This window comes from Schistocerca nitens, chromosome 2 (assembly GCF_023898315.1).
Source record: "Schistocerca nitens isolate TAMUIC-IGC-003100 chromosome 2, iqSchNite1.1, whole genome shotgun sequence".
NCBI lineage: Eukaryota > Metazoa > Arthropoda > Insecta > Orthoptera > Acrididae > Schistocerca > Schistocerca nitens.
This window is the reverse complement of record NC_064615.1, coordinates 663,079,740-663,107,676: the sequence shown is the minus strand read 5'-3', so window position 1 is coordinate 663,107,676 and position 27,937 is coordinate 663,079,740. Positions and strand designations below refer to the sequence as shown.

At 40.2% G+C, this 27,937-nt stretch overlaps 1 protein-coding gene across 2 annotated transcripts in view; it reads left to right on the top strand.

Annotated features, from left to right (window-relative positions):
• Positions 1-25,886, top strand: part of LOC126236774 (plasmanylethanolamine desaturase) — a 67,100-nt gene extending 41,214 nt beyond the window's left edge. For both annotated transcript variants that reach the window (XM_049946351.1, XM_049946349.1), the window contains 2 exons: positions 3,055-3,273; positions 22,623-25,886. In XM_049946351.1, coding sequence (XP_049802308.1) covers positions 3,055-3,273; positions 22,623-22,883 — 480 coding nt within the window. In that variant the 3' untranslated portion in view covers positions 22,884-25,886. The remainder of the gene's footprint in view (positions 1-3,054; positions 3,274-22,622) is intronic.
• The last annotated feature ends 2,051 nt before the right edge of the window (positions 25,887-27,937 follow it).

Below are 27,937 nucleotides of genomic sequence, written 5' to 3'. Positions count from 1 at the left end.
ATTGGCTTTGCACAATTGTACGTACTACCGTAGCTCACCTCCCTCCTTGATCTGAATTCACACCACAGTCCACTTGATATTCCCCAGAAACAGGAGATTGTTCAAGCTGGTGGAGGCTCTGTAGTGGCGTGGGGCATGTGCAGTTGGAGTGATATGGAACCCCTGATACATCTAAATATGTCTCTGACAGATAGCACATATGTAAGAATCCTGTCTGATCACTCGCATCCATGCATGTCCATTGTGTATTCAGAAAGACTTGGGCAATCCCAGCAGGAGAATGCAGCACCCCACAGGTCCAGAATTGCTACAGAGTGGCTCCAGGAACACTCTTCTGAGTTTAAACACTTCTGTCGGCCACCAAACTCTACAGACATGAACATTATTGAGCATATCTGGATGCCTTGCAACGTTCTGTTCAGAAGAGATCTACACCCCCTCGTAGTCTTACAGATTTATGGATGGCCCTGCAGGATTCATGGTGTCAGTTCCCCCCAGCACTACTTCAGACATTAGTCGAGTCCATGCCATGTCGTGTTGCATCACTTTTTTGCTTGCTCATGGGGGTTCATACATGATATTAGGCAGGTGTACCAGTTTCTTTGGCTCTTCAGTGTATATATGCAGACTGAAGTGATCAGATCAAGTGATCAAGTGACAAAATTCCCCATTTCATTTGATGCTTAGGTGCTATTCCAATACAGTTGGCGAGCCTCTGCAATGCTGTGCAAGTTTAGGGGAAATACCAAGAGGGCTGAGGCGTGAATGAGAGTTTGGATCAAGGAGGCGGCATGCTGTGGTAGACCATGCAGTTGTGCAAAGCTGCTGCGCCCATGGTTAGCTCATCTGCCTAGTGAGCAGGAGACCTGGGTTCGAATTCTGGCCTTGGTACAAATTTTCATTTGTCGCTTCAGTCTGCATTTATACATCATAGATGTTTGAAACTTGAAAAGGTCTCTGGAACCATATACAGTATAGCCCCACTTTTACATTCCTTGACTTGACGTTTTCCTGCCATTTAGGACTTTATCACTCTCGTCAAATTTCCTATGTCCACAATGTTAGTTTGAACCCAAATTTGCATCAACATATTTATAATTTTCCTGTTATTTCCGCTTTACGAAAAAATATTCGGCAAGTAAAAAAAAATTATGCTGGCAAATTGTCCATTCAGTAGTGTTTAAAATATTACATGGTTAAGTTTCTTGACACCAGGGAACACTACTCAACGGATTTGAACTGGTACGTGTGTAAAAGTTGGAACAATTCGTGCTGTATCTCCCACCGCTGCCAAGCACTACCTGGTGTGATGGCTGATGGGAGTAACTAGGTTCATTTGATTAAAGATATCATGACCATTCACAATCATTTCCAAACTCTCTACTGCGCAAATGCAGTTTTGTGATTGTTGTGACACCTTTGTCAAACCATATATAGTGCGTTTTGGTGTTTTTCCCCAGAAGGTGCCATGACATGCGGTACAGTTGTGTAGTTGCCAAAATAATTGTGGTCACCTTCAGATTAGGACTGATTTGGGTCTACAGGCATCTGCAGTTATTCCTTTTACTGTTGAAAACATTTCTTTGTTATTTTCTATGCATTTACAGAGGAGCTAAACCATTTTTGCTTCCAAACAAGAGCTCAAGAAGACATTTGTAATAAACTGTTTGCCCAGTGCATTGAAATGACCTGTTTTGATGAAAATTGCCACATTATGTGGGCATAGTTCATGGTTAAAAATAATTGTTCATGAATATATCTCAACAAATAGTTCCAAATGTTGTAAGTAGTCTTTCTTTTTTGTCATAGTAATATGCTTAGCTTGACAATGATAAATGAACGTTTATCATTTACATGGATAATATGAGTATTTTACATTAACTCATGTAAACAACCCAGTGTCCCAGGAAGCTAAGCTGTTTTATTACCATGAATAACAGTTTCTCCCTTAGCACTTATGTGTCAGTTTTACTCCTGTTATTTACCTGCCAGCTTTGTTGCTATCATCTGTTACACAAGCCATAAAACTGCTTGATTTCTTTGGACGAGAAGAAAAATAGCGCAATTTACATGTCATTGCTTTTAAATTGACTTTACGTCACACTCTAAAAGTATAAATAAATATTTTAACACAGTCTGCAAAAATTTATTTCCATATCTCTATCAAAGTAATCAGTGCCATACTGTAGCAGTAAGTGTTGGAAATATTGTGAATCATGTATTGCTGTCATGAATGTGATCCGAATAAAAGTGGCTTCCATTTATCTTACTTTGATCTGTTATGAAATATGTCTGTTGTGTGGATAACTATCATTTATGATAAGTATTTGTGCAGTATAAGGTTTGCATTGCTTTGGATTCTTACAAATATGGAATTAATTGGAAAACTAAAATCCTTTGCTGGCATGTGGTGTACACATCTTGAATAGCCAGTTGATATTTTGCAATTCAGTCAACACATCAACACTGCAACATACCTACTTCTGACTATTAATTGCACCTTTGCATTAGCGAGCATTATCTTAATTGGCTCTGGTCATTTATAAATGTTATGCTTCACTTTCTGTTAGTGTTGGTGTGTTTCTTTGGAGGGGGAGGGAGGGGGTCACACATGGAAAAAATTTTCCCATTTGTTAAAACATCTACGCTATATGGTGAGTAGCAACTTTCCTTCTCATAATATTGTTACATTCCAAGTTTTTGTGCTATATATCATTACAGTTAATTGTCAAGTTATTCTTCATTGTTCTTTAATACCAAATTGAATGGATAAATATGTTGCAAAATTCTGTTTGTCAGAAGAATTAGTGACACTTCATAAACAGGGCATATCTGATGTATAAAACAGCTGCAGTCCTTCAATATATGCATATATTTACCTTTTTAACAAATTATCTTCATTAGCATATTTATAGGGCAACATTTTTTAATTTTAATTGTTGCAAATCAACATTTTTATGCTGAAGTAAAATGTAACTATCATTGTCCAAAATCATCAAAGGATTATTATTATTATTATTATTATTATTATTATTATTATTATTATTATTGCAGAATTTTCTGAGGCCTTTTCGTGAACATCACATCGATCCAACTTCAATTACAAGGCATGATTTTATTGAAACTAATGGAGATAACTTCATGCTAACAATTCCTTTCTTGGCTTTTATGACATGGGAGTTCATTACGCTTACAGAAGAAGAGGTACAGAAGAAATTTTCGTGGTGCTGTTATTTGTTTTTGTTGGCTATTTTTGTAGCTATGACCAATCAGGTGAGTACTGAATGTTTTAAACTTCATTTCTGTCATTTTTCAGAAAGGAGCAGTGAAATCATTATTGTGTTACTGGTGTCAATTTCTTAGAACCTAATTTCTTATTAATTTGCTACAGTCTGTGTGTCAGCCTAATTGTTAGACAGTTTCACTACATATACTACTGCAGATTGCTATATAATCAAATTGTATGCAACAGTTTTCAGCTTATTTTCACAATGTATGATGGCTTCTAGAGTTTGTAAAAATCTGCAATAAAGTAGACTGAATGTAACTGGGCTTGTTGATGTGCAGATGGATTTTGTTTTCATGGTGGTGGTGGTGGTGGTGGTTGTTGTTGTTGTTGTTGTTGTTGTTGTTGTAGTTAACCACCTAACCCTACACAAACATATTATAATGTTTAAAGTTGGTAGAAATTAGCTCAAGAATCATTTTATGCCAAGAAGTGTAGATCTGGTCCTCGCATATTTTTCTTTTTCTTTCATGTATTATATTTTTTTAATGTTTAAGAATAGTTGCTGTCATTTTGGTCATGTGTTTAACTAGCATTTTGTTATTCTGTAGTGGAGACTTCTACGTTTTCATTTTCATGCCTGTTGGAGTAGTGTACATTGATCAGTTTGTACAGACAAAGCGTTCATGCTTATTAGAATATTCTGGGCTATTATACTATGGTTAAACGAATTTCTTGGGGAAACCATATGTTTTACCCTTACGTGCAGAATCCGGATACTCTGTTTCATATCCTCCTCCTTCAAATTAAACTTGTCACATTTAATAATCTTTATCACCTCTCAGTGTAGATTATGGTAGTATTTGCTTTTGGCAGCTAGGACCTGAGTCTTAACAAATCAAATACAGGGTGATTCAAAAAGAATACCACAACTTTAAAAATGTGTATTTAATGAAAGAAACATAATATAACCTTCTGTTACACATCATTACAAAGAGTATTTAAAAAGGTTTTTTTTTCACTCAAAAACAAGTTCAGAGATGTTCAATATGGCCCCCTCCAGACACACGAGCAATATCAACCTGATACTCCAACTCGTTCCACACTCTCTGTAGCATATCAGGCGTAACAGTTTGGATAGCTGCTGTTATTTCTCGTTTCAAATCATCAATGGTGGCTGGGAGAGGTGGCCGAAACACCATATCCTTAACATACCCCCATAAAAATAAATCGCAGGGGGTAAGATCAGGGCTTCTTGGAGGCCAGTGATGAAGTGCTCTGTCACGGGCTGCCTGGCGGCCGATCCATCGCCTCGGGTAGTTGACGTTCAGGTTTCATAACTAACCTTTTTCGTAGGACTCTCCATACAGTTGATTGTGGAATTTGCAGCTCTCTGCTAGCTCTGCGAGTCGATTTTCCTGGGCTGCGAACAAATGCTTGCTGGATGCGTGCTACATTTTCATCACTCGTTCTCGGCCGTCCAGAACTTTTCCCTTTGCACAAACACCCATTCTCTGTAAACTGTTTATATCAACGTTTAATACACCACCTATCAGGAGGTTTAACACCATACTTCGTTCGAAATGCACGCTGAACAACTGTCGTCGATTCACTTCTGCCGTACTCAATAACACAAAAAGCTTTCTGTTGTGCGGTCGCCATCTTAGCATCGACTGACGCTGACGCCTAGTCAACAGCGCCTCAAGCGAACAAATGTACAACTAAATGAAACTTTATAGCTCCCTTAATTCGCCAACAGATAGTGCTTAGCTCTGCCTTTTGTCGTTGCAGAGTTTTAAATTCCTAAAGTTGTGGTATTCTTTTTGAATCACCCTGTATAATGGTCTCCTGGCTGCAGAGCATGTTTCACAAAGCTGATTTATCTGCTTCTCCCCTTCTACGATTGCCCTTATAATAATGTATAAGTTTGTCCTTTTTCTTCCATAATTCAGTGGTAATAGTGTAACAGAAGTGTGTTTCTAATAGCTGAGCTACTTTTGCTGGTACATTTGGAAAATCCGTTGTTGACTCCACAGCAGCCAGCTCCCCTGTATGTATTTTCTGAATGAAATTTATTGTAGGAAGTTACCTCTTTATAATTCTGTTATGCAGATCTTCAACTCTATCACTTCATTATTTTATAAGCCTGTAGTTGTACTGCAGATGCTTGTAGGAAAAGTCAATGCCAGTGTTTTGGTGATGGCAGTACACAACTGCTGCAGGTTTCATTTTATTAGTTACTTTCTTTGTTGCAATATTTTATGTTGTAACTGTGTGTGTCTGCACTTAACATCAAAATTTCTCTTGTATTCTTTCAGCACAAGGCAAGAACATTTATTTTGTGGTGGGAGATTTTCACTTATTCTAATTTTCATTCTTTAGACTTTTGGCACCCCTTTCAGGACTTCCATTACTTTCCCAACAAAGCTAGTATTTGTGTGAAATATGTCCTCTGCTAACTATACTTTAATTCAGCAGCTTACTGGCAAAACACAGTATAATATTAGTACCATTATTTGTTTAATGTATTGTCTATTTTATGATGAGCTTAAAAATTCCAGATGTTCCCTTTTCTAGATTCAGCTAAGATGTGTAATTTTGTACTATATTTCCTTGATTTATTGGTTATAAGATGTACTCTTCTACAGAATGAACAAATAATTTCATAAATTGCTAGGGCCTCTTGTATGAGATAGATATTTTGTAATTTTCCAGTCAATGGGTTGAAGAGAAGTTGTCATTGTACAGGGGTAAAATTTTCAGCTGACCTCAGTGAGTCCCCCATGTCTAGCTCGTGCCTTATTGCCATATGCATAAAAATGGCAAGGATTATTTTTTTCCCAGTTGTACTCAGTTTGCCATAATGTGAATATGGAACTGGGCTGTTGTGTATTCACTGATCTCAGCTCTACAAGTATCTGTCTGGCACCAATATTTTAATTCCTTTGTTATTGCGGTTAGTTCATTGTTAAACAAATAAAAAAAAGGTTTACTTGATACTGCAATTATCCACGAGAACGTATGTACCTGCTTAAGGTATTCCTGCCTGTCATAAGAGGTGACTAAAAGGAGTCTCACATGTTTCGGCCTTTATGCGATGGTCCCCTGTAAGGTTTGACCTCCATTGTTCAAAATTTTCCCAAAGAGCGAGCCAATTGAGGAAGGGTGCCTTACATGGTGCATCGTGTCCATCGTGCATTAAGATCTTTAGTCCACTTACTCGTTGTCACATTGCAGTCCCGCCCATTGTACATCTCTTGGGCGAGGACACCTTCCTGTGTGCGTTTTCCACCAAGCACTCTGCAGTGTCACTTTCTGTGCCGACGATGACCATGAACTTCTTTGCACCTCATCCAGCACGGTTGTGGTGGGGCCACCATGTACCCTGTTGGTTGTAGCCGCCTGACAACACAGGGATCGCTCTGCTGATGCCTGTGCCGTTAATTCCCCATGTATGCCAAGGAGTAGATGCCCGTTATCCTGGGGCATTGGGACTCCTGGCAATGGCCATCCTGCCAGATGGCCTTCGCTGCGGCTGAGTGGCACCCGTGGGGAGCTCCCCTGGTCAGAGTTGGTGGCATCAGGGCGGATGACGCGCCATGAAGTGTAGTATGTCATCTCTTGCTGGTGGTCTGCTGCCAGCAGTCTCTAAGTGGGCAAAGTCTAACTTTAATGGTAAGAAGTATGAGACCAAGTCGTTCCCCTCCCAGGCCATACCGTGGGAGGAACGCCAGACTAAGGATGGCAGTGAAGCTTATTTACCCAGGTACCAGTAACGTGCAAGAGTTGATTGGGAATCTTTCATGTCCATGAAACCTCAGTTTTTTGTGGAGCATTTGGAGGACAAGTTTGGGGAGGTGGAGGGTCAGTTTTCATAAAAACAGCATCCTCTGCCCAGTCACAGGCATTACTCGCTTGTGGCAAGTTGGGGGATGTTTCTGTCACCATCATGCCTCATAAGAGCTTAAATATAGTCCAGGGTATTATATTCCACAGGGACCTTCTTTTGCAGTGTGACGATGAGCTGCACACCAATTTTGAGCGGCTAGGTGTTCATTTCATCCAGCGCGTCCATCGGGCTCCGAGGGATAACCAGATTGCCACCGGCCCTTCATCTTGGCCTTCGAGGGTGACACATTGCCCGAGAAGGTCGAGGGATGGTCTACCACTGTGATGTCAAGCCATATATCTCTCCTCCAATGCAGTGCTTTAAGTGCTGGAAGTTAGGCCATATGTCTTCCCGCTGTACTTCCAGCCCCACCTGTCGAGATTGTGGACGTCCATCGCATCCCAATACTCCATGTGCCCTGCCTCCCATCTGTGTCAACTGCAGAGAGTATCATTCACCTTACTTGACAGGCTGCAGGATTTTGCAGAAAGAGAGGAAAATCATGGAATATACGAGGCGTGTTTTTTGTGCTAAGATATCTCAATTTTATTTTTACATGAAAGCATGTACCTTAATGTACTTTTCTACATAATTTCCTTCAATATTGAGGCACTTGTCATAACATTGTACCAGTTTTTGAATACCCTCCTCATAGAAGTCTGCCGCCTGATTTGTTAACCACTGCATCACCACTGTTTTGACTTCGTCATCATCTTGAAGACTCTAACCGCCCAGGTGTTTCTTCAAGATGAAACATGAGTGGCCTACGTCACACCAGAATCAGAGCAACAGTCCATGGAATGGCGGCATTCAGATTCACCCAGAGAAGTGAAGTTTAAGAAAACAATTTCTGCCCGGAAAATCATGTGCACAGTTTTTTGGGACAGAAGAGGAGTATTGCTTGTGGAATTTCTGCCTCGTAATGAGACAGTCAATGCAGCAACTTACTGTAAGACATAGCACAATCTGCACTGTTCAATTCAGAACAAAAGACTTGGCAAGTTAAGCAAGGGCATCGTTTCACTGCAAGACAATGCCCGTCCACATGTGGCAAATGAGACCAAAGATCTCATCACATCTTTTCGATGGGAAACTCTAGATCATCCTCCATACAGCCCTGATCTTGCACCCAGTGACTACCATCTCTTCCTGCACTTGAAGAAACACCTGGGCGGTCAGCGTCTTCATGATGAAGTCAAAACAGTGGTGATGCAGTGGTTAACAAGTCAGGCGGCAGACTTCTATGAGGAGGCCAGTCAAAAACTGGTACAACGTTATGACAAGTGCGTCAGTATTGATGGAAATTATGCAGAAAAGTAGATTAAGGTACAGGCTTTCATGTAAAAATAAAATTATTGAGATATCTTAGCACGTCTTTTTTAAATTTCAAAATGGTACTTACTTTAAAAAATGCCATGTAAGACCGTGGACCAACTGACCTACACTGAGGCTAAGAGGAAATTTCAGTGCTTACATCCTGTGGCTACGACCAGCTCATACGCCGCCACTATGAGAATAGTTGTCACCCCATCAGTTCCTCAAATTCCTGTCGCCTCTCAGAACCAGGAGACTACACCTGCCCCCTTGATGGTGGGGGTGGGGGGGGGGGGCACTTCCCTCCCTGTTGCTCCCGCACCACCTACTTCGGGAGCAACCCTCTCCCCCTCCCCCCCCCCTTCCCCCCTCTCCCCCATAACCATTGGGGATTTCAGTCCCCATTTCTGAGCCAGAAAAGCATAAGGCTTCTTTGGCTCCTTTTGCTAGGAAGGGGTCTCTTGGGTCACTCCCTTCCCAGGTTTCTGCTTTTGGGAAAGATGACACCCACCAGTGTCTGAAAAGCCCAAAAGCAGCTGGTCGTAGGGCTTCACACTCACCACCCTCAGTCCCGGAGACTGATTCAGTGAAGTCCTCCCAGCCAGGGAAACCCAGGAACAGTACGAGAAATCGAAAAAGAAGACCCCCAAGAACAAGGAACTTGCAGTGGCACCCACACCACTGCAACGTACAAGCTCTGTGTCTGCAGATGGGGTGGAGATTCTGGCATCTGCTGAGAACCTGGATCTCGCCGGACCCTCAGACACAATGGATATAGACTACTTAGGCAAAAAGTCAGTGGCAGCAGGTGACCCTGAGGTGTAAACTGCCTCATTGAATGTTCCACGCCTTCCCAGTCTCACGATGATGTCATTCTCCAGTGGAATTGCGGCAGTTTTTCCACTGCCTGGCAGAGCTACGGCAACTGTTAAGCTGTACACTTGCTTTCTGCATTGTCCTCCAGGAAACCTGGTTCCTGGCAATGCGGACCCCTGACCTCCACGGCTATAAAAGTGTCAGGTGGAGTTTGCATCGCAATCCCTTGCTCTTTAGGGTGCCCCCAGCAAAAGACAGTCCCTTGGTGGTCGCCGTAAGTCGCTGAGGCAGCTAGAGAGCATCAGCGAGCCCTATAGCAACATACGTGACACCCTTCCCTAGAGCATCTGATAGCCTTTAAGCGGCTCCATTCCAGGGAAGCCATCTTATAAAATGACGGAAACAGGGGTGTTTGGAGAGGTATGTGTCGACCATTGGGTGCCATACATCACCTTCCCAAGTCTGGATAAAGATCAGACGTCTTTTTGGGTACCAGACCCTCAACAAGTGTCCCTGGCATTACCATCAAAGGCGTGCTGTGTACCAATGCCTACGTGATTGCTGATAACTATGCTCTATCTTCTGCGTCGGAGAACTACCCCCAGCCTTTCACACCCTCTCGTTCACTACATGCCACAGTGAACCCTATAACGCCCCATTTACGGAGTGGGAGCTCCTCAGTGCACTTGCACATGCCCTGACACAGCTCTCATCTGACTATAAGTACCATTTCCTCGTGATCTTCAACCGGATCTGGTGCGATGGCGTCTTTCCATCTCAATGGCAGGGTAGTACCATCGTTCTGGTGCTCAGACCCAGTAAACAACTGCTTGATACGGATAGCTATCGGCCCATCAGCCTCACCAACATTCTTTGTAAGCTGCTGGAACGTATGGTGTGTCGGCGGTTGGGTTGGGTTGGCTTGGCTTGGGTTTTGGAGTCACATGGCCTACTGGCTCCATGTCAGGGTAGCTTCCACCAGGGGCGCTCTACCACTGATAATCTTGTGTCCCTCAAGTCTGCCATCCGAACTGCCTTTTCCAGACACCAACACCTTGGTGCCGTCTTATTTGATCTACGCAAAGCAAATGACACCACCTCTCATAGTTCCCCTCATATCCAGGAAAGTGGGATCCTGCAGGGCTCTGTATTGAGTGACAATATTTTTAGTGGCCATTAATGATCTAGCAGCCACTGTAGGGCCGTCCGTCTCACCCTCTCTGTATGCAGACGATTTCTGCATTTCGTACTGCTTCACCATTACTGGTATTGCTGAGTGGTGCCTACAGGGAGCCATCCACAAGGCACAGTCATAGGCTCTTGCCCATGGCTTCCAGTTTTTGGCTGCTAAGTTGTGTGTCGTGCACTTCTGTTGGCATCATACCGTTCATCCGGAACCAGAATTTTTCCTTCATGATGATCCACTCACTGTAGTGGAGACATATCGATTTTTAGGACTGGTTTTTGACACCCAGTTGACTAGGCTACCTCACCTTTGTCAGCTTAAGTGGAAGTGCTGGCAGCACCTCAATACCCTCCGCTGCCTGAGCAACACCAACTGGGGTGCAGATCGCTGTACTCTGCTGCAGCTCTGCGTAGTCCTTGTTCAATCTCACCTTGACTATGTGTTTGGCGGTGCCCTCAGTGTTGCATGTACCTGACCCAGTGAACCACTGTGGCGTTCGCGTAGCGACGGGAGCTTTTAGAACGAGTCTGGTGACCAGTGTCCTGGTGGAGGCTGGAGTCCCTCCATTGCAGATCTGACGTGCACAACTGCTCTCCAGTTATGTTGCACACATTCGTAGTTCTCCTGAGCATCCGAATTACTGTCTCCTTTTTCCACCCGTGGCAGTTCATCTCCCCCATCGACGGCACAGGTCAGGGCTATTGATTGCGGTTCACGTGCAAACCCTTCTGTCTGAACTGGAGTTCTTCCCTTTACCAACTCCATGCTGTACACCTAGGCCACAGATTCATCTGGACCTTTCACATGATCCTAAGGACTCAGTTAATCCTGCCGCTCTCCGCTGTCACTTCCTTTCAATTCTTGATGTGTTTCGGGGCTCTGAAGTGTTTTACACCGAGGCTCGATGGCTGATGGTCATGTTGACTTCACCTATGTCCAGAGGCCATTTTGAACAGCATTCGTTGCCTGATAGCTGCAGTGTATTCACTGCAGAGCTGGTGGCCATCTCTCGTGGACTTCAGTATATCCGTTCATGCCCCAGGGACTCGTTTTTTCTGTGTACTGACACCTTGAGCAGACTATAAGCTATCGACCAGTGCTACCCTCTCCATCCTTTGCTAGTGTCCATCCAGGAGTCCATCGATGCCCTGGACCGGTCTCCTCATTCGGTGGTGTTTGTGTGCATCCCAGGACACGTCGGCGTCCCAGGAAACGAACTTGCCGACAGGCTGGCCAAACAGGCTAGGCGGAAACAAATTCTGGAGATGGGCATCTGTGAACCTGACCTGCGTTCTGACTTAACGCCATACGGTTTTTTGGCTTTGGGAGACAGAATGGCATAACAGTACACACAACACACTGTGTGTCATTAAGGAGACTACGAATGTGTGGAAGCCTTCCACGCGGGCCTTTCTCAGGGACTCTGTGGTTCTCTGCCGGCTCCACAGTGGCCACACTTGGGTGACACATGGTTACTTCCTGTGCCGTGAAGACCTGCCTGAGTGTTGGTGTGGCTGCCGACTGACAGTGGCCCATATTCTGGTGCACTGTCCCACTTTGACTGCTCAGCCATGAAATCTTGGGTTACCAAACTCGTTGCCGCTAATTTTATCTGACAATGCCTCATCGCCTGATTTAGTTTTACGTTTTATTCGTGAGTGTGGGTTTTATCATTTGATCTAAGTTTTAGAGCATGTCTTTTGTCCCTCTGTGTCCTCCATCCTTGTGCTTCTAGGGTGGAGGTTTTAGTGTGTTACAGAGAGGCTGGCTTCTCCTTTTTTATTCTCATGGTCAGCCAGCCATGGTAATCTGCTTTGTTGTTTTTAATCTCTTCATCCCATTTCTTGCATTTGTGGTTTTCTTTTCCCCTTTTGTCTGTATACATGTTTGTTGCCTTCCATTGTTTTTGTGATTTTTCCTTCCAATCTGTTTTGAGTTGTCAGTCTCGTTTGTTTTATTCTCACACTTGTGGCATTGTTTTATTCGGAACAAGGGTCTGATGACCTTATAGTTTGGTCCCTTCCCTCCTCTTTTAAACAAACCAACCAACCAACCAACCAACCTACCTGGCCAAGGGTTTTGAACTGAAAGTAGTAAGCAATCCTTTTGTTACAGCTGCAATTCCAACAGTGTAGGAAAAATTACTAAATTATCATGATCTAAAAACTTCATACTATGTGTTGAGACATTGTGGTGTCATCATCTTTTATTATTTGCGCATAGGCTATATTTAGGTTATGGTGAACATTATTTCATTTTGGGCAGTGTGCCATCATTGAATTCCTTATTAAAGATGCAAAGTATTCTGCTTAAATTTCTCATTCTTCAGTGTGCATGTAAGTTTGCCAGGAGTCTAAGGGAAGAATGACATGTATCAAAGCTGAGAACATGAGCATCCAAGATGAACCTTTTAACAGTCATACTTGAACTGCCTTCATAGTATGAGAGGGAGATAGAGTATGTGTATCAAAAGAAGACAGCCATGTCACTGTGAATGAAATCATTACAAAACTATTAGTAGGATGTAGTATAACGCAAGAAATGACTGAAACCTTGTGTTTATGCTCATTGACTGTGGACTACCAACTTAAGGAAATAACCATCTGATGTTGTCTTCAGAGATGTCAAAATGAAGGAGACAACCTTGTGACGAGTGTTGTGATAGGTAGTAAAAGCTGGTTCCATCATTATGAGCCCAAAACATAACACCACAATATGGAATGGCCCAGCACTTATTCAGATTCACCCACAAGAAAGAAACTGGGGACAGTGCGTTCTGCTGGGAAAGTTATGGCTAGCATATTCTGGGTGCAGAGGATTTGCATTCTGGCGCATTTTCCAAACCCTGGAGAGACAGTAAATGTTTTCTGTTGTATCCGGACACACATCATTGTGCATTCCATGGTAAACATCCACTGAGGATCATCTTGCATCACAATAACATGTGGCCTCAAACTGCTAGCGGTATTGTGGACACCATCATACTAACATATTTTCTGTTCTATGAAAGAACAGGTGCAAAGTCAGTGCTGTGAGACAATTGAGGACATTCAGAAAGATGTGCATCAGTATCCTCGAACAACTGGAAGAGACTTTTCTAACTCATACTTGCAGTAGAATGGGGGAAAAATGTGTTTAAAAGAAGTGGATGCTACACTGAAATGTAGCAGAAAACTCTGCAGATGAAGATGGTTTAGGCGTTTATGGTCTGTCTAAAAATATAAATTAATATTCATTGCAACGGGTTGTCCATAAATTTCAGGATGATACCATCAGAAATTTTGTTCATATCTGTCAAGTCACCATCATTAACAATATTATGAAAAAGGGATAGATTACTACTCGCCATATAGCAGAGATGTTGAGTTGCAGATAGGCACAACAAAAAAGCTACATTGTGCTGGCTGAAAACATAATGCCTCCAGTTCGGAAGGTAGTTTGGGCAGAATTGTGTCAAGGTGGAGTGGGCAAGAGAAGAAAATAAGTGAGAAGTTGGAAGGATGATTCAGGAAGGATGGCTGATGGCTCAGAGGGAGGCTTTTGCTTAGAGGAGATAGTGAAATAATTGAGATTTTAAAGTGTTTCATTGACATACATTGTATCTTTGTTTTTACAACTAGTTCATTGTAAATTTTGTACTGAGAATTATGTTCAGTTATGTAATGGTACTTAAATCTTATTAAGTTGGTTATTGCAGTTAGCAGAGTAAATCTAAACAGGAGGCAGCTGTTTTATGCTCAGTTTTTGTTCTGGGCATATCTTTTCTTCTCCATTAGGGCAAACTGCTGAAACACACAAATTGCATTGTTTAACCAATCATGTATAAATTTTAATGCTTCATATGTTTTCAGAACAAAATAAGTCTTGATGCAACAGCCTAATAAAGCTGTGGCTCCTAATATTTAAAAAAATATTTTTGTAGGCCACCCCTTTTGTAGCACACTGTTGGTCATTAAAATTATAACATCAGGAAGGATACTTAATAATGGAATTATACTTATACTTATACAGTATAGTGGAAAGTGCACATGATGAAATTTGTTGGGGATTTGTGGTTAAACATGGAGTGAAATTTAGTACCCTTGCAGGGCATAGTGAAACTGAGCTTGGATGACAGATGTGGGTACATCATAATACAATGACCAGACTGCTCGCTGTAACAGTAAAATGTCTGTATTGCGGTAGGTCAAGATAGCGTGGACAACAGACAGTTGAGCATTATCTTATCATCACTCATTGTTGATAGTGTTACTCATACCTACTTTGTGTGATCATGCTGAAATGAAATGCTTATCACTTGTATATCCAAACAAGTAGTGCATTTCATGCCAATTTGATATTAGTTGCATGTCATCTTCGTGGTGTTGAAATTTTAATGATTAGCAGTGCATTATCAATCTTCATAGTAAACATCTTGAGACAAATTGGCCAAACAAATTTCAGAATTTGGAATTATTTGCTGTCTGCAAATACTGTGACAGCTGTATTAGGTATATTGATGTGCTGCTTATTAGTGACATCTGAAAATTTGTGGTGGACCGGGAGTGTGCACAGATGACACAAATTTTCACAGGTCGCTAATAGGTAGTGAATCTATGCCTAATACAGCTGAGATCAAAGAATTTGCAGTCAGGAAATAAACTTGGAATTATTTCGTACCACTGTGGATCATCAGCATTGTCTGTTCTTTCAGACATGCAAGTAAATTTAAGAATGTCTGTATTTTCCTTAATTTAAATCCAGTGTTTGGGTAATTTTGTACATGTTTGTTTGTTGCTGTTTGTAGAAGTGATGTGCACTGTAGAAAATACTGCCGAGTGCCTTTCTCAACTGTCTATGGTTACAAAAATTTTGATAAGAGCCTGGGCCTGTGATCATCATTGTAAAAGGCCATGGTGAAAGACTGCAATGGAAACAGCTACTTGTCATGCTGACATGTCACCATCTCATTTTTTTCTATGCAAGTTCCATCTCAACTGATTAACTGACTTCACAAAATACATACTGTAGTATCAACAAACAGCAATGATGATGCAGTAGTTATGCCCAGGCAACACCAAGGTGGAGGGAACAAAGCGCAATGGGCCAAGGAATACATTCACTATTCATCATCATTGAGGAAGCTGTTAAGAAGTGAAAGGTGCCCTAACTAGGTTTGACCTGGACAATTATTAATTAGACATGGCATGGATTCTGCATATTCAGATTGTGTGAAACATGGCCAGAGGAGAGGAAACACTTGAGCATATAGTATTGCACTGTAACATAAAAGCAGGGAGCACAACAAAGCCAAGTGTTAGTGTGGTTATTTCCTTTAAAGATTCAACCTAGACAGTAATGGATAACAACTAAAGTCAGGCCTCCAACATATTACTCAGGGAATAACAGCAGACTCATAGAAGATCTGTGACTAATGGTGAAGAAAAGGCATCAGATAAGCAGTCTTGAATTTCACCAGCCTACAACAGAGCATGCAAATAATACACAAAAAACACAGACTAAATCTGTGGCAAGCTAAGCATAATTTGTAATTTTTTTGTAGTCAGTATTATTGTGCATAAGATAAACATGAACATAAAAACTAATGCTACTGTAGGATTACTTAGCTACAGATCTGCATTGGCAGTTCGGAATAATAACCAAATCTGGAGATTCAAATGAGGGTTATTAAATTCAGGAAACTACCCTAGGGGTACAATATTTGATTTATATCCAGAGACTGACACTTAATGGCAGCTAGGGAGAGGATTAACTCAAATTTCCTCTACTGTCATCTGTTCTATAAATTTTCTCTCTGTGCCAGAGTCCTTAAGATGCTTCTTTCTATTCAAGAATAATAAATAATCCTTGTTCTTAAGTATTATCCTTTTAAAAATGGATACTAAGAATTGTAGAAACATTCAGCTGTCATACTAAGGCCCTCGTCAGACGTAAAAAAACTATCACACAATCACAACTCACACACATGACCACTGTTGCCTCTGCACGCTAAAAGCTGACTGTGAGTGCAACTGAGGTAAGCAGCAATCTTTGTTGAGCTGGGTAGTGGGGGAATAGAAGAGGTGTGGGGTGGTGAAGGAGAGGGATAGCAGGTTGTGTGTGGGAAGATGATAGTGTTGCCTCTGGGAGTGTGCGGGGATGTGGTGGGAATAGGATAGGGCTGTTAGGTGCAGTGTTGGGAGGCTGCACTGGGAAGGGGAGGAGGGGAGAGGCAAAGAGATGTAGTGAAGGGAAAAGGACTATGTAGGTGTGTTGATGGGATAGAAAGCATATGTAGTACAGGTGTTGGAAAGGGAAGGGGATAGGCAGGTGGAGGACAGGGACTAGCAAAGGGTTTGTGAGTGGGGAAGTTTGGGGGGGGGGGGGGAGTGTTAGGGCAACAAAGGAATGCTGCAGGCAGAGTTCCTACCTGTGGAGTTCAGAAAAGCTGATGTTGGTGGGAAGAATCCAGATGGCAAAGGCTGTGAAGCTTTGTTAAAGTGAAGCATATCATGTTTGGCAGTATGTTTAGCAACTGGGTGGTCCAGCTCTCTCTTTGCCAGTTAGCCAGTCAGTAGCCATCCTGTGGACAGACAACTTATTTGTCATGAATATGTATAATGCAGCACAGTGGTTGTAGCTAAGTTGTCGGAGAAGATGGCTGCTTCTATAGCTGCCTCTGCCTTTGACGAGGTATGAAATTCGTGAGACAGAACTAGAGTATATGGTAGTGTGAGGATGTATGGGACAGATCTTGCATCTAGGTCTACGAACAATGATATTGCATAGGCTCAGTGGGTGGTACTATCACGGTGGGAGGGATGAGGTAGATAGTGGGAGTCCATTTTTCATTCCAGGGCTCTATGGGAGATGGCAGAGATTGTGATTCAGTTGCTCCAGTCCTCGGTTGTACTTGCTAATGATATGGGTGCACCTTTGAAGCTGGACAGTGACCCAGTCCTGTGTACTGTTTCTGCATTGTTGCCTTGCTCATGTGATGCTCCCAGATGTGCTGACCATCAAATTATTCATCTTTGGCTGCAAGTCTCCTATTGCCACTACCCACCTCAGCAAAGATTACTGCTTACCTCAGAGCCTGGAGATGACAGTAGCCATGTGTATTAGTTGTGGTTGTGTGAATGTGTGATGGACTTACTCAGTCAGCTGAATATTTGTAGCATTCATTTTGATTGTGCACACAGTGCCTCCTTTGTGGTGAGTAGCTCTTCACCCTTTCCCTATTACTGTTGTTTTTGTTCCATCGTGGAGTTTGCCATATTATGCTTACATTTAGTCACATCTGAACTGTGGAATTGCATGCTGGGGAAACACTCAAGCAGCACTCAGAACATTGAAAATTCATGAGGAGGCCATTAAAATAATAGCAGCAAGTGAAGTAAGGGAACTGTGCAAACCTGGCTTCATAACACTTAACGTACTTCCATTACCATGCACGTACTTAAAAGAAACCATTTTATTTTTCCAAACAAACATGATAGACAATGACGAAAGTTTGCAGATGAAATGGTACGTCCATGACCATAACACCAGAATCAGCAGAAACTATTATACAACCTATACAAACACCAGAATTTGTCAGAGGGGTGCATTCTACATGGTATTGAAACTTTTCAGTAAACTCTCTGTAAAAATGAAAGCTATTGAGGATATAGTCCTTTAAACAAACCTTCTGATCATATTTACATTTTGACATTTTTATGTAATTAGTGATTGCATAGATACGTAAATTACTGTGTACAATGTCACACATTTATTTGCTTTACATATTGACTTCTAAAGTTATCATAGATACATTTTTCATTGTGCAGTGGAGCATCCACTGCTAATAAAATTTCCTGGCAATTTAAATTGTTTACTGTACCAGGACTTTTACCAGGGACCTCTCCCTATTGTGGGCAAGTGCTCTGCCAACTGAGTTACCCAAGCAAGAGCCACAATCCGTCCTCACAGCTTTACTTCTGCCAGTACTACATCTCCTACCTTTCAACCTTCACAGAACTTCCCATGTGAAACTTGTAGGACTGGCCCTCCAGGAAGAAAGGGTACTGCAGAGACATGGCTTAGCAATAGACTGGGGGGAAGTTTCAGAATTAATTTTTCACTGAACTTATGACTTTGCCTTTTGTGAGCAAGTGCTCTACCAAACAAGCAACCCAAATATGACTCACAACCCATCCTCAAAGCTTTACTTTTGCTGGTACCTTGCCTTCTAGCTCCAAGCACTTGCCAGTAAAAGACAAAGGTCCCAGTTTTGAGTCTAAGTACGCCACACAGTTTTAATCTGCCAGGAAGTTTCGTATTGGCACACACTCTGCTGATGAGAGAAAATTCATTCTGCAAAAATATCCCACGTGGTGTGGTTAAGCCATGTCTCTTCAGTATTCTTTCTTCCAACAGTGCTAGTCCTTTAAGTTTCACAGGAGAACTTCTGTGCAGTGTGGAAGGTAGGATATGAGGTACCAGCAGAAGTAAAGCTGTGAGGATTGGTTGTGTGTCACACCTTGGTAGCTCAGTTGGTAGAGCACATGCCAGTGAATGAGTAAGGTCCCTGGTTAGAGTCTCAGTCCAGCACACACTTCTATCATCATCATCATCATCATCATCATCATCATCATCATCATACATTTAGTTCATGTAGTCTACATTATATATTATTCTCTTTGTGCATAAAAATAGTGCACTTGACTTGTCTGATATCTGTAGTGTAACATGTTATCATAGATAAAAAAGCCAATAAATAAATATATGTAACATAATCTATTAAGGTATTAGTAAGTATTGTTTATATTTCTGTGTGTTAATATAGCTAATGGTTTCTGTTATTTTCTGTTTCATAGCCACTGTCATTTTTACCACAATGTATGTACAGCATTTTTATGTTATTTTCTTGTATTAACTCTTTAAAGTAAAGTGGACTTCTTCTGTTTGCTGTTCAAAGTCCACTGTCTTTATGTAAAATTATTTACTATTTGATTAACATTCTGTTATAAGTCCCATATCTTTGTGGAAGGAGAATATGTTGTCTGGGCTGCAATTAATTAATGCCTTTAAATATCCTTGTATGTTTAGCTTTAAAGTTTCTATAGCTAAAATAAAGCGATGATCAAGTTAAAGATTGATTTGATGATGACAGTGCTTTACAAGGCTTGATCGTATCTGAGACAGTATGCCACTGCCTTACTCTAACCTTGCAAGTGATTTATCCAGTCAGCTATAGAGGGTCTACAATGTAAATAGACTCTAAAGCATAGTGCAACTTGGCATTTTCCATGTATATAAGTCATTATGAGAGATCAAAGATATGATAAATGACAGGAAGAAATCCTTGGAACATAGAATTTGTAGTCTGACACATGGGTAGCAAGTCTGTAGCTGCTAGAAAATTACATGTTGCTTATTTGTGTAATTCGTTAACTGTCCTAGCCAGAAGACAGTTCTTAAAGTGAAATTCAGCATTAAATAATAATTACCTGTGTGGTGCTAATAGCCAGAGGTCCCTACATTAAACATAGCATACCTTTTAACTTTTGTCCTGTAAAATTTACCTTCCATAACTAGTGCTTGTACCCTCCCCCCCTCCCCATCTACCCCATCCTCCCCCCCCCCCCCATGCACCCCTACCCCCAAGGCTACACCCAGAAACTTATTTCATTTTCTGTTTATTACTCTCACAAATTTGGATTTCCATTCATTTGTTCACTGCATATTTCTAGTACAAAGTATGATGAGCTAGGATTTTTCAACCTCCCTTTATTGCCATTCCAGACTTGCTTGGTTCTCACGTAAGCACCACTTGTTTCATTGTTTATTCATCCCACATTTAGAATAGTTTTGTCTGTGTAATTTTCACCACAAGCACATGGGAATTACTCAGCTAAGCCGCGGGTCCGTAGAGGGTGGTATATGTGATGTACAGTATGACTGGTCAGCATTTCCACCCGGAATTTGCGAGTGTAAGTTAGACCTTCCTTGATCCGCCTTGGTGGGCCATGTTGTCAGATTTCCTCCTACCTGTGCGCGGTGCAGCTCTCGTAAATGTCGTCCCACGCAGATTCTTCATTGGCGCATTCGATGTGTCTGTTGGTGGAAGCTAATTATCTGAAATTGCTGTCTGTCAACTTTGGGGTATCCATTTACTTGAAATTAACATTCAGAATGCCATAATATCACTTTTATTCCTATTAGATCAATAATGAAACACTCATGTCACAAACTACTCGTAACCGAGAGCATGGCTACCATCGAACAAGGCAGGAAGAGCTCTCAACGCCGACTGCCGACATTGGCGCGCAGTCCGTATCTCTTACTAGTTTCGTCATAGTTCGTGGATTTCCGATCACATTCGTACTTACTAAGATATGCATTTTTTAATGAATGGGTGTGAATTTTAACAAGGCAAAATTATGATAAATAGTTTTAAACATCCAGAGGCCCCTCCTAGTATCTGATAACATAGTTGTTTTCCTTGGGTCGCACCATATGTTTGATCTTTGGTAAAAATCACAATATCAATATCAGTCATTACCTGTATTATGTGTGATCTATTTTTTTCCAAGTAAGGGACAATTACAGCCAGCCTCTTTAGATTTCTCATTATTAGAGCTCTCCTCCATCTATTTTAGTTCCTAATAACTTCATTATTTTACATCTTACTAAAATTGCTTTTTCTGACCGCATGATTCAGGAAAACCAGTTTGAACTCCACTAGCTAGCCTTTACTGTGTATATAGATTTGTTAACACAGTTTTGTTTTATGCTGGATTGTAAAAACTTTTTTCACAAGTCTGTGTGTAGGCTTACAGTGCACCACAGGATGACAGAGTGACCCTTCTGATTTCCCTTTTGGGTGAGTGTTTTATCTTCCAGTGCAAAGGTGAACTGTCTTCACATATGTTAAATAATGACAACCTAGAGTCTGAATTTGAGCACGTAAATCAGATGTTCAGAAAACAATATTATGAAAAGGATATATTGCTAGTCACCATATAGTGGAAATGATAAGTCACAGATGCACAGCAAAAAATATTATGAAAAACTTAAGTTTTCAACCAAAAGGATGCCACACACTGTGGTCACTTGTGTGTTTGCATGTGGTCTGTTTATTTGTTGAAGGTCTTTTTGGCCGAAAACTTGTGTTCGGCAGCTTTCTTGTTGTACCTATCTGTGACTCGGCATCCCACTATATGGTGAATATACCGAGCGAGGTGGCGCAGTGGTTAGCACACTGGACTCGCATTCGGGAGGATGACTGTTCAATCCCACGTCCGGCCATCCTGATTTAGGTTTTCCGTGATTTCCCTAAATCGCTCCAGGCAAATGCCGGGATGGTTCCTCTGAAAGGGCATGGCCGACTTCCTTCCCTGATCTGATGGCCTCGCAGTTTGGTCTCTTCCCACAAACAACCAACCTATATGGTGAATAGCAATCTATCCTATTCTTAATGTTGTCATTATTCCATCCTACATTTCCCATTATTTGATATAATACTTTCAGAAGAATAAGTTTGAACAAAATTGGAACTTATTTAGATGCTGGTACTAAAATTGAAGGGTATAGTCAGATGGAATGGAACATACAAGATTCCTTCTGTACATCTTGCACACTGTGTTGCTACGTTCATCAAAGTAGGCCACATACTACAAAGGTGTGTCTTGAAACTGGGATTATAACGGCCACCAGAGATTAAATATGTCATGACCCCTGAAAGACTACTTTGGCCTCAGACCAGCAGAAGAATACAAACTTCTGTGTAACTGCACAGAGGAACTGTTGACCAGACAGTCCTAACTGTGGTTGAATGCTGTGATGATTGCATATGGAACATAAAATAGAGAGAAATATGTAAATCTGCAGTAGTAGAGACCAGCTTGAGAAAATCGAAATGAAATTGTGGCCCATTATGGAAGAATGCAGTAAACGTGGAGAGGTAAGCTAGACTGCATGAAAACAGTTGTAACAGATATGGGAATAGGGGATCAGCATGCAGTTACCATGCCTCCTTTGTCCTGAATGAATAAGCTATAAATATCCTGCTCACCCAACCATATTTAAGGATCTTCAGAGAGAGAGAGAGAGAGAGAGAGAGAGAGAGAGAGATGCAATCTGTATTAGTCTAATGACTGCACTTCAAACTTTAAATAAACTAATGTAGAATTAAATTTGTATTTTCATTGATTTATTATTATTTTCAGATCCACAAGTGGTCACATACATACTTCGGATTGCCGCGTTGGGTGGTTCTTTTACAAGAGTATCACATAATACTTCCACGAAGACATCATCGGATTCACCATGTTGCACCTCACGAAACCTATTTTTGCATAACTACAGGGTGGCTTAACTGGCCATTAGAGAAGATACGTTTTTGGCAAATGTTGGAGTGTGTAATTGAATTCTTGACTGGTTGTAAGCCAAGAGCAGATGACTTTAAGTGGGCACAAAAGAGAACGTGAGGTGAAACACTGGGCTTGTGCCTAGTCTTTTCTCAGGAGAAAGATCTTTGTTGAACATACTTTTATACCTACTAAATACAACATCACTTTTTTTAAGTTATGCCATTTTTTGCATCTGGAATCTCACGAGGATGAGTCTGGAGCTTAATGTTTGGTCATTTGTTCCCAGTTTTTTGGGAACTAAATTGAAGAAAAACTGTTTGCCCTTTCTTCCCTGAATGTGTTGACTTAATGAACTGTAATTAATGAATCAGTGAGTGTAACAAAGGAAATGGTGGTTAGTTTTGTCTAACCAAACTACTTTTATTGCTCTGTTGTAAATATATGAAATATATTAGTATGCCACCTGGAATTGATAAGGCAGTATTCGAAGCAGATTATGCCTTCAGGGACCAAAGGGTAAGGTGCAGCACAGCATTTTTTTGGATGTAAGTAGTTCTTAATTATAATTTTTACTTTTATATTGGTGACTGAAAGCACTCAATAGAACTATAACAAATTTAGTGAAGTGATGATAATTGCGCATGAGCAGAGTTGTGCCCTTGTTTAAAGGCCAAAAAGACTTTCACGTACAATCGCTTTTGTAATTACATATACATATATATTTAATAATAACAGAATTTTTAAAAATGAGATGTGATGTGGCTGACTGAGAGCAATTAATGCAATACTGTTCATGTTGGTGAAGATGGTTTGTTGAATGCTTGGTGTTTTATTTTTTACAATTGATGTATTTGAAACTGCAAACCTGCGAAAGAGTATAAGGATGCCGGTGACTGTTCAGTGTTTTTGTGGAGGTTGTTATGATAGGCTCTTGTATACAGTTTTTTTTATTGTCAATTGCTTGCATATTTGTATCTGTGACAAAATTAGAAGCTTAATCCAAAGATTATTTTAGATAAACTATAGTACATCATCATTTCATATTTTTTATTACATACCATGTTTCCAAAACATCACTGTTGCTTAATAGTTTGTGTAGCTTTACTTATTTATACACTAAATTACTTATGGCTCATAAACTGCCTTATATATAAACTCTTTCATCGATGGTGCTGCCAGGAGTAGCTTGTATGGACCTACACATCGAGTGCATAACTAATCTATTTTTGCAAGTTTTAAAACAAAAACTGTGCTGGTTGTGACTGCAAAAGTTAAAAAAAAAGCTTATGTTTGATTTCATTTCAATGGAAACATTGTTTTCTTGCACATAAAATTGAAAAAAAAAAAAAAGAAAAAAAAAAGCATCTGACTTGTATTTTGATATGAAATTGATATGTGCCGAGATGGAAGGTAACATAAATTCCATACCAATTCCTGTAGGACTTTAATGTGTTGTGAATGAATGAGTTAGTGAAGAGTTGAAAATTTGAAAGTGCTCTTTTCTTATTCTTTTCTTCTTTTTTTATTTATAAACAAACACCATGATATTGTTGCAGTCTTGTATCTACAAATACAATCAAATGTTACCTGGCTGTGCAAAATTGATTTGTCCGTAATTGTAAGTACTTGTTTTCATAGGTATGACAGTTGAAAAGGTGTACTAACTGAATTGCTATTTGCCACATTATGAGGCTGTACGTATTCTCATGTGTGTGTGCGTGTGTGTGCATGTTTTATACCAGAGTGCCCCAAGCTAGTCAGCTGAGTACAAATTGCTTCTTGTGAGACCTGTCGCCTCAAGTCCAAAATAAAATGTAGACTATGAGATAAATTAGACTAAGTGCCTAAACAGCACACTGCTTTGCTACAGTCATTGTAGTTATATAACACTCATCCATACAGGTTTATGTATTCTGTGATTATGTGGATTATGTTGCTAAGATGTGCACATCTTGAGTCATTTCGTGACAACTCTTGCCTGTTCACTGGGGCATCACAAAAATAAGCAAATGAATCAAAGAATTAAGATATTTTTAATTTTGAGAAAGATTGAATGGGTCAAAGGTTCTTGAAGGAAAGAAGAAGAAGACGACTAGAGAATTCAAGGACAAGCCTGTGCGTAATGTTGTTTAGTAATGGTAGTGGACGCATTGAAGTGTATTACTGAGTTCTTGAATGATGTAGAAATTGTCTGTGCATATAATCTGGAATAAGTCTGGGCAAGTCGTTGAAAGATTTGGTTTCTAATCAAAAATATCAGTGTAATATACTTCCATTTTATCTTGTTTAAGTCAAATATGTGTACACATCAGTGACTGCTTATGTTTCCCAAGATTTAAAACACAACCCATCTCAATAACCTCATCTCTTTCCTCATTACATTTTCTTCTGCTTGAGTTCATAGAGTATACATACTACTGATCCCATGCTGTAAGAAAATTGAATATCTTTGCTGCAGATTTCTTCCCTCAATTCTTCCCCTCTTCTTTCAATATTTTATGTAGAAAAGCTACTCACCAGTGTGTGTTGTTGTCCAGCACACCTCCCCCCATCATTACAGTGTTGTTTCCGGCATTTCATGCGATTAATTTGAAGCAGTAAGTACTTTTTGTTGGCTACTTCTTGATATGGCTTCAGGGTAAGACTACAAAGGGTAGGTCTTACGAAACATTGAAAGAGAAGAAACATGTGATTCGATTATTACACCTTTATCAGAAGTGTAAATTTACTTCTGTTGTGTGCATAGTTTAGTTTGTGTGGCCTATGATGTATGCTCTAATGAAATGTACTTCACATTGGATGTTATCATTTACTCACTATACATTGTGGGGTAACTTTTTTTGTATCATTAATTTGTGCAACTAATTGTAAAAATGATGGGTTCCTCTGTAGCCTAAAGTGAGCAGTGGTATTTTCACAAGATTTTGGAAATAATTGAAAATATTAAACTGTGAAGTTATTTGATAGCAATGTCTGTTAACTGTAATTTGGTTTCAGAAGTTTTGTGAAATAATTTATCTGTTCTTGTGAATTTTCAGATTATAGCTTTGATACATTTTGTTATTTCTTTTCCTGTTGTGTGAAGTTATTTGTGTACAGCGTGAATAAATTTTTCATGCGCTTGCTTTGTAAATACAGATTTCACATTGCAATCACTGCGTCATTGAAGAAAAAAAAAAAAAGTGGTCGTTTGTTATTCCTCTTTCCTAAATGTCTATTAATTAGTTTTTTACCTCATAAATTCATACAGGCTTTTGTGTGTGTGTGTGTGTGTGTGTGTGTGTGTGTGTGTGTGTGTGTGTGTTTTTCTGGTTTTCTGATTACAGTGAAGTTATAGCTCAGTGGCATTGAATGTAATTTATCAGGACAGCCACAAGTTTCAATCATTTTGTTTTATTTTTACCGGTTTCACTGTATAATTTTAAAAGAGCATCATCAGAAACTCAGGAATTTAATATAACAGTGTGTGACAATATGGAATCTTACATTGACATTAAAGAACATATTTCATTTACAATACGGTAACTTCAACAATTATAAAAATGATAAATTGCTACTTACCATAAAGGCGACATGTTGAATTGCAGACAGCCACAGCAAAAAGACTATTATACTGTACGTTTTTGGCCCAAGCCTTCTTCAGAAAAGAAAAAAAAAAACACACATTCACACAAGCAAGCACACGTCACACACAATGACCACTATCTCTGGCCACTCAGACAACATGGTAACTTACATTTTAAGAGACAGTAGTTGGCTGATTGCATTGCTGGCACCGGAGATTAAGTTTGGTGTACAACCGTGCTTGCAATCTCAGTGGCAGTGTGTATCAAAGGTAATGTAGTATTATTATTGAGCAGGCTATTTTTCTCGATGTATTTGTAAATATATTTTGACAGATATCATAGCACAATGAAAGTCTGTCCAGTAGAGAAATGACATTTCTATATATATGGCGATAAAAGTAGCAATTGAAATGTAAATTGCTATTTCTAGTAGCAATGTGAATTTTGTAATGTGACCAGCCAACTACTGTATTCTAAACACAAATTTCCATACTGTAAATGAAATATGTTCAGTATCATCATGCTTCATTGTATTAAATTCCAGAGTTTCTGATTATGTTCTTGTAAAATTATAGAGGGAAACTGGTAAAAATAAAACATACTGATTGCGATTTGTGGCTGTCCCGATCAACTTAATTTCAACGGTCACTATTTCCCCTGGCACTATCTGCTCTTACTAGACATTGAATATGTTGTATATGGACTGACATTGTTTGTGTAGAAAATCAGTTAATATATTCTTATTTAAATAAATTTTTTGATAATTGTTTACCTACAACTAACTAAAGCACCACACTGAGTGTACTGCAATTATTATCAATAGCCATTCTATGTCTAAATAATGTCTCTGTATTTTGACATAGCATGGTCTTTACTTTGTTGTGACTTGTTAAATGTGCAGCTTGCATGTTTGAAGCTAGTTCCACTGATCTGAACAAGTCATGGTTGTGTACTTGTAGTGTAGACTGTCAGTAAGGTTATTGAAACACTGAATAGGAATTCAGTGAAAATGAATCTGTTTAAAAGTTCACTTTGCAAGTTATATTGTAGTTACTGTACTGGATGTGACAGAATGAAGTTTTTAGAACTTGAGGTTTTATAGAGGGTGACATTTTGAACATGGTTTCCATGACCAAAAATGAAAAATGGAGTATCAGTAGTGCTGTGAGATATTTTCTCTCTCCTTCCATCACATGGTATGTTACTGTTGCAGATGGAAGGCTAGTGTATCTTAGTCAGTGTACAGTTGTCTTCTTGTCATGTTTTTTCACTGTATGTCTGTACTTGCAGATTGTCTTCAACTTCTGTGAAAACGGTCTGCCTTCGTGAAAGGCAGTTATACATTTGCAGAACTTTTGATAAACGTTTGTGTTACGGACAAGCCTGAAAAAGTACCTCAATAGACAACTTCCTAGCAAACCAATGCCCACTGCTGTTGATCATAGACAGAGCTAACAGGACCTGTGCCTGGGGACAAATATCAACCCTGTTTAAGGAGAACAATATAGATCCTCAAATTTGCAGAGTTACATGGAGCTGCCAATCCAAAAATGAACACACATGCAGTGATCCATGGATTTTATGTCAGTCACGTGAGCCTTTGGC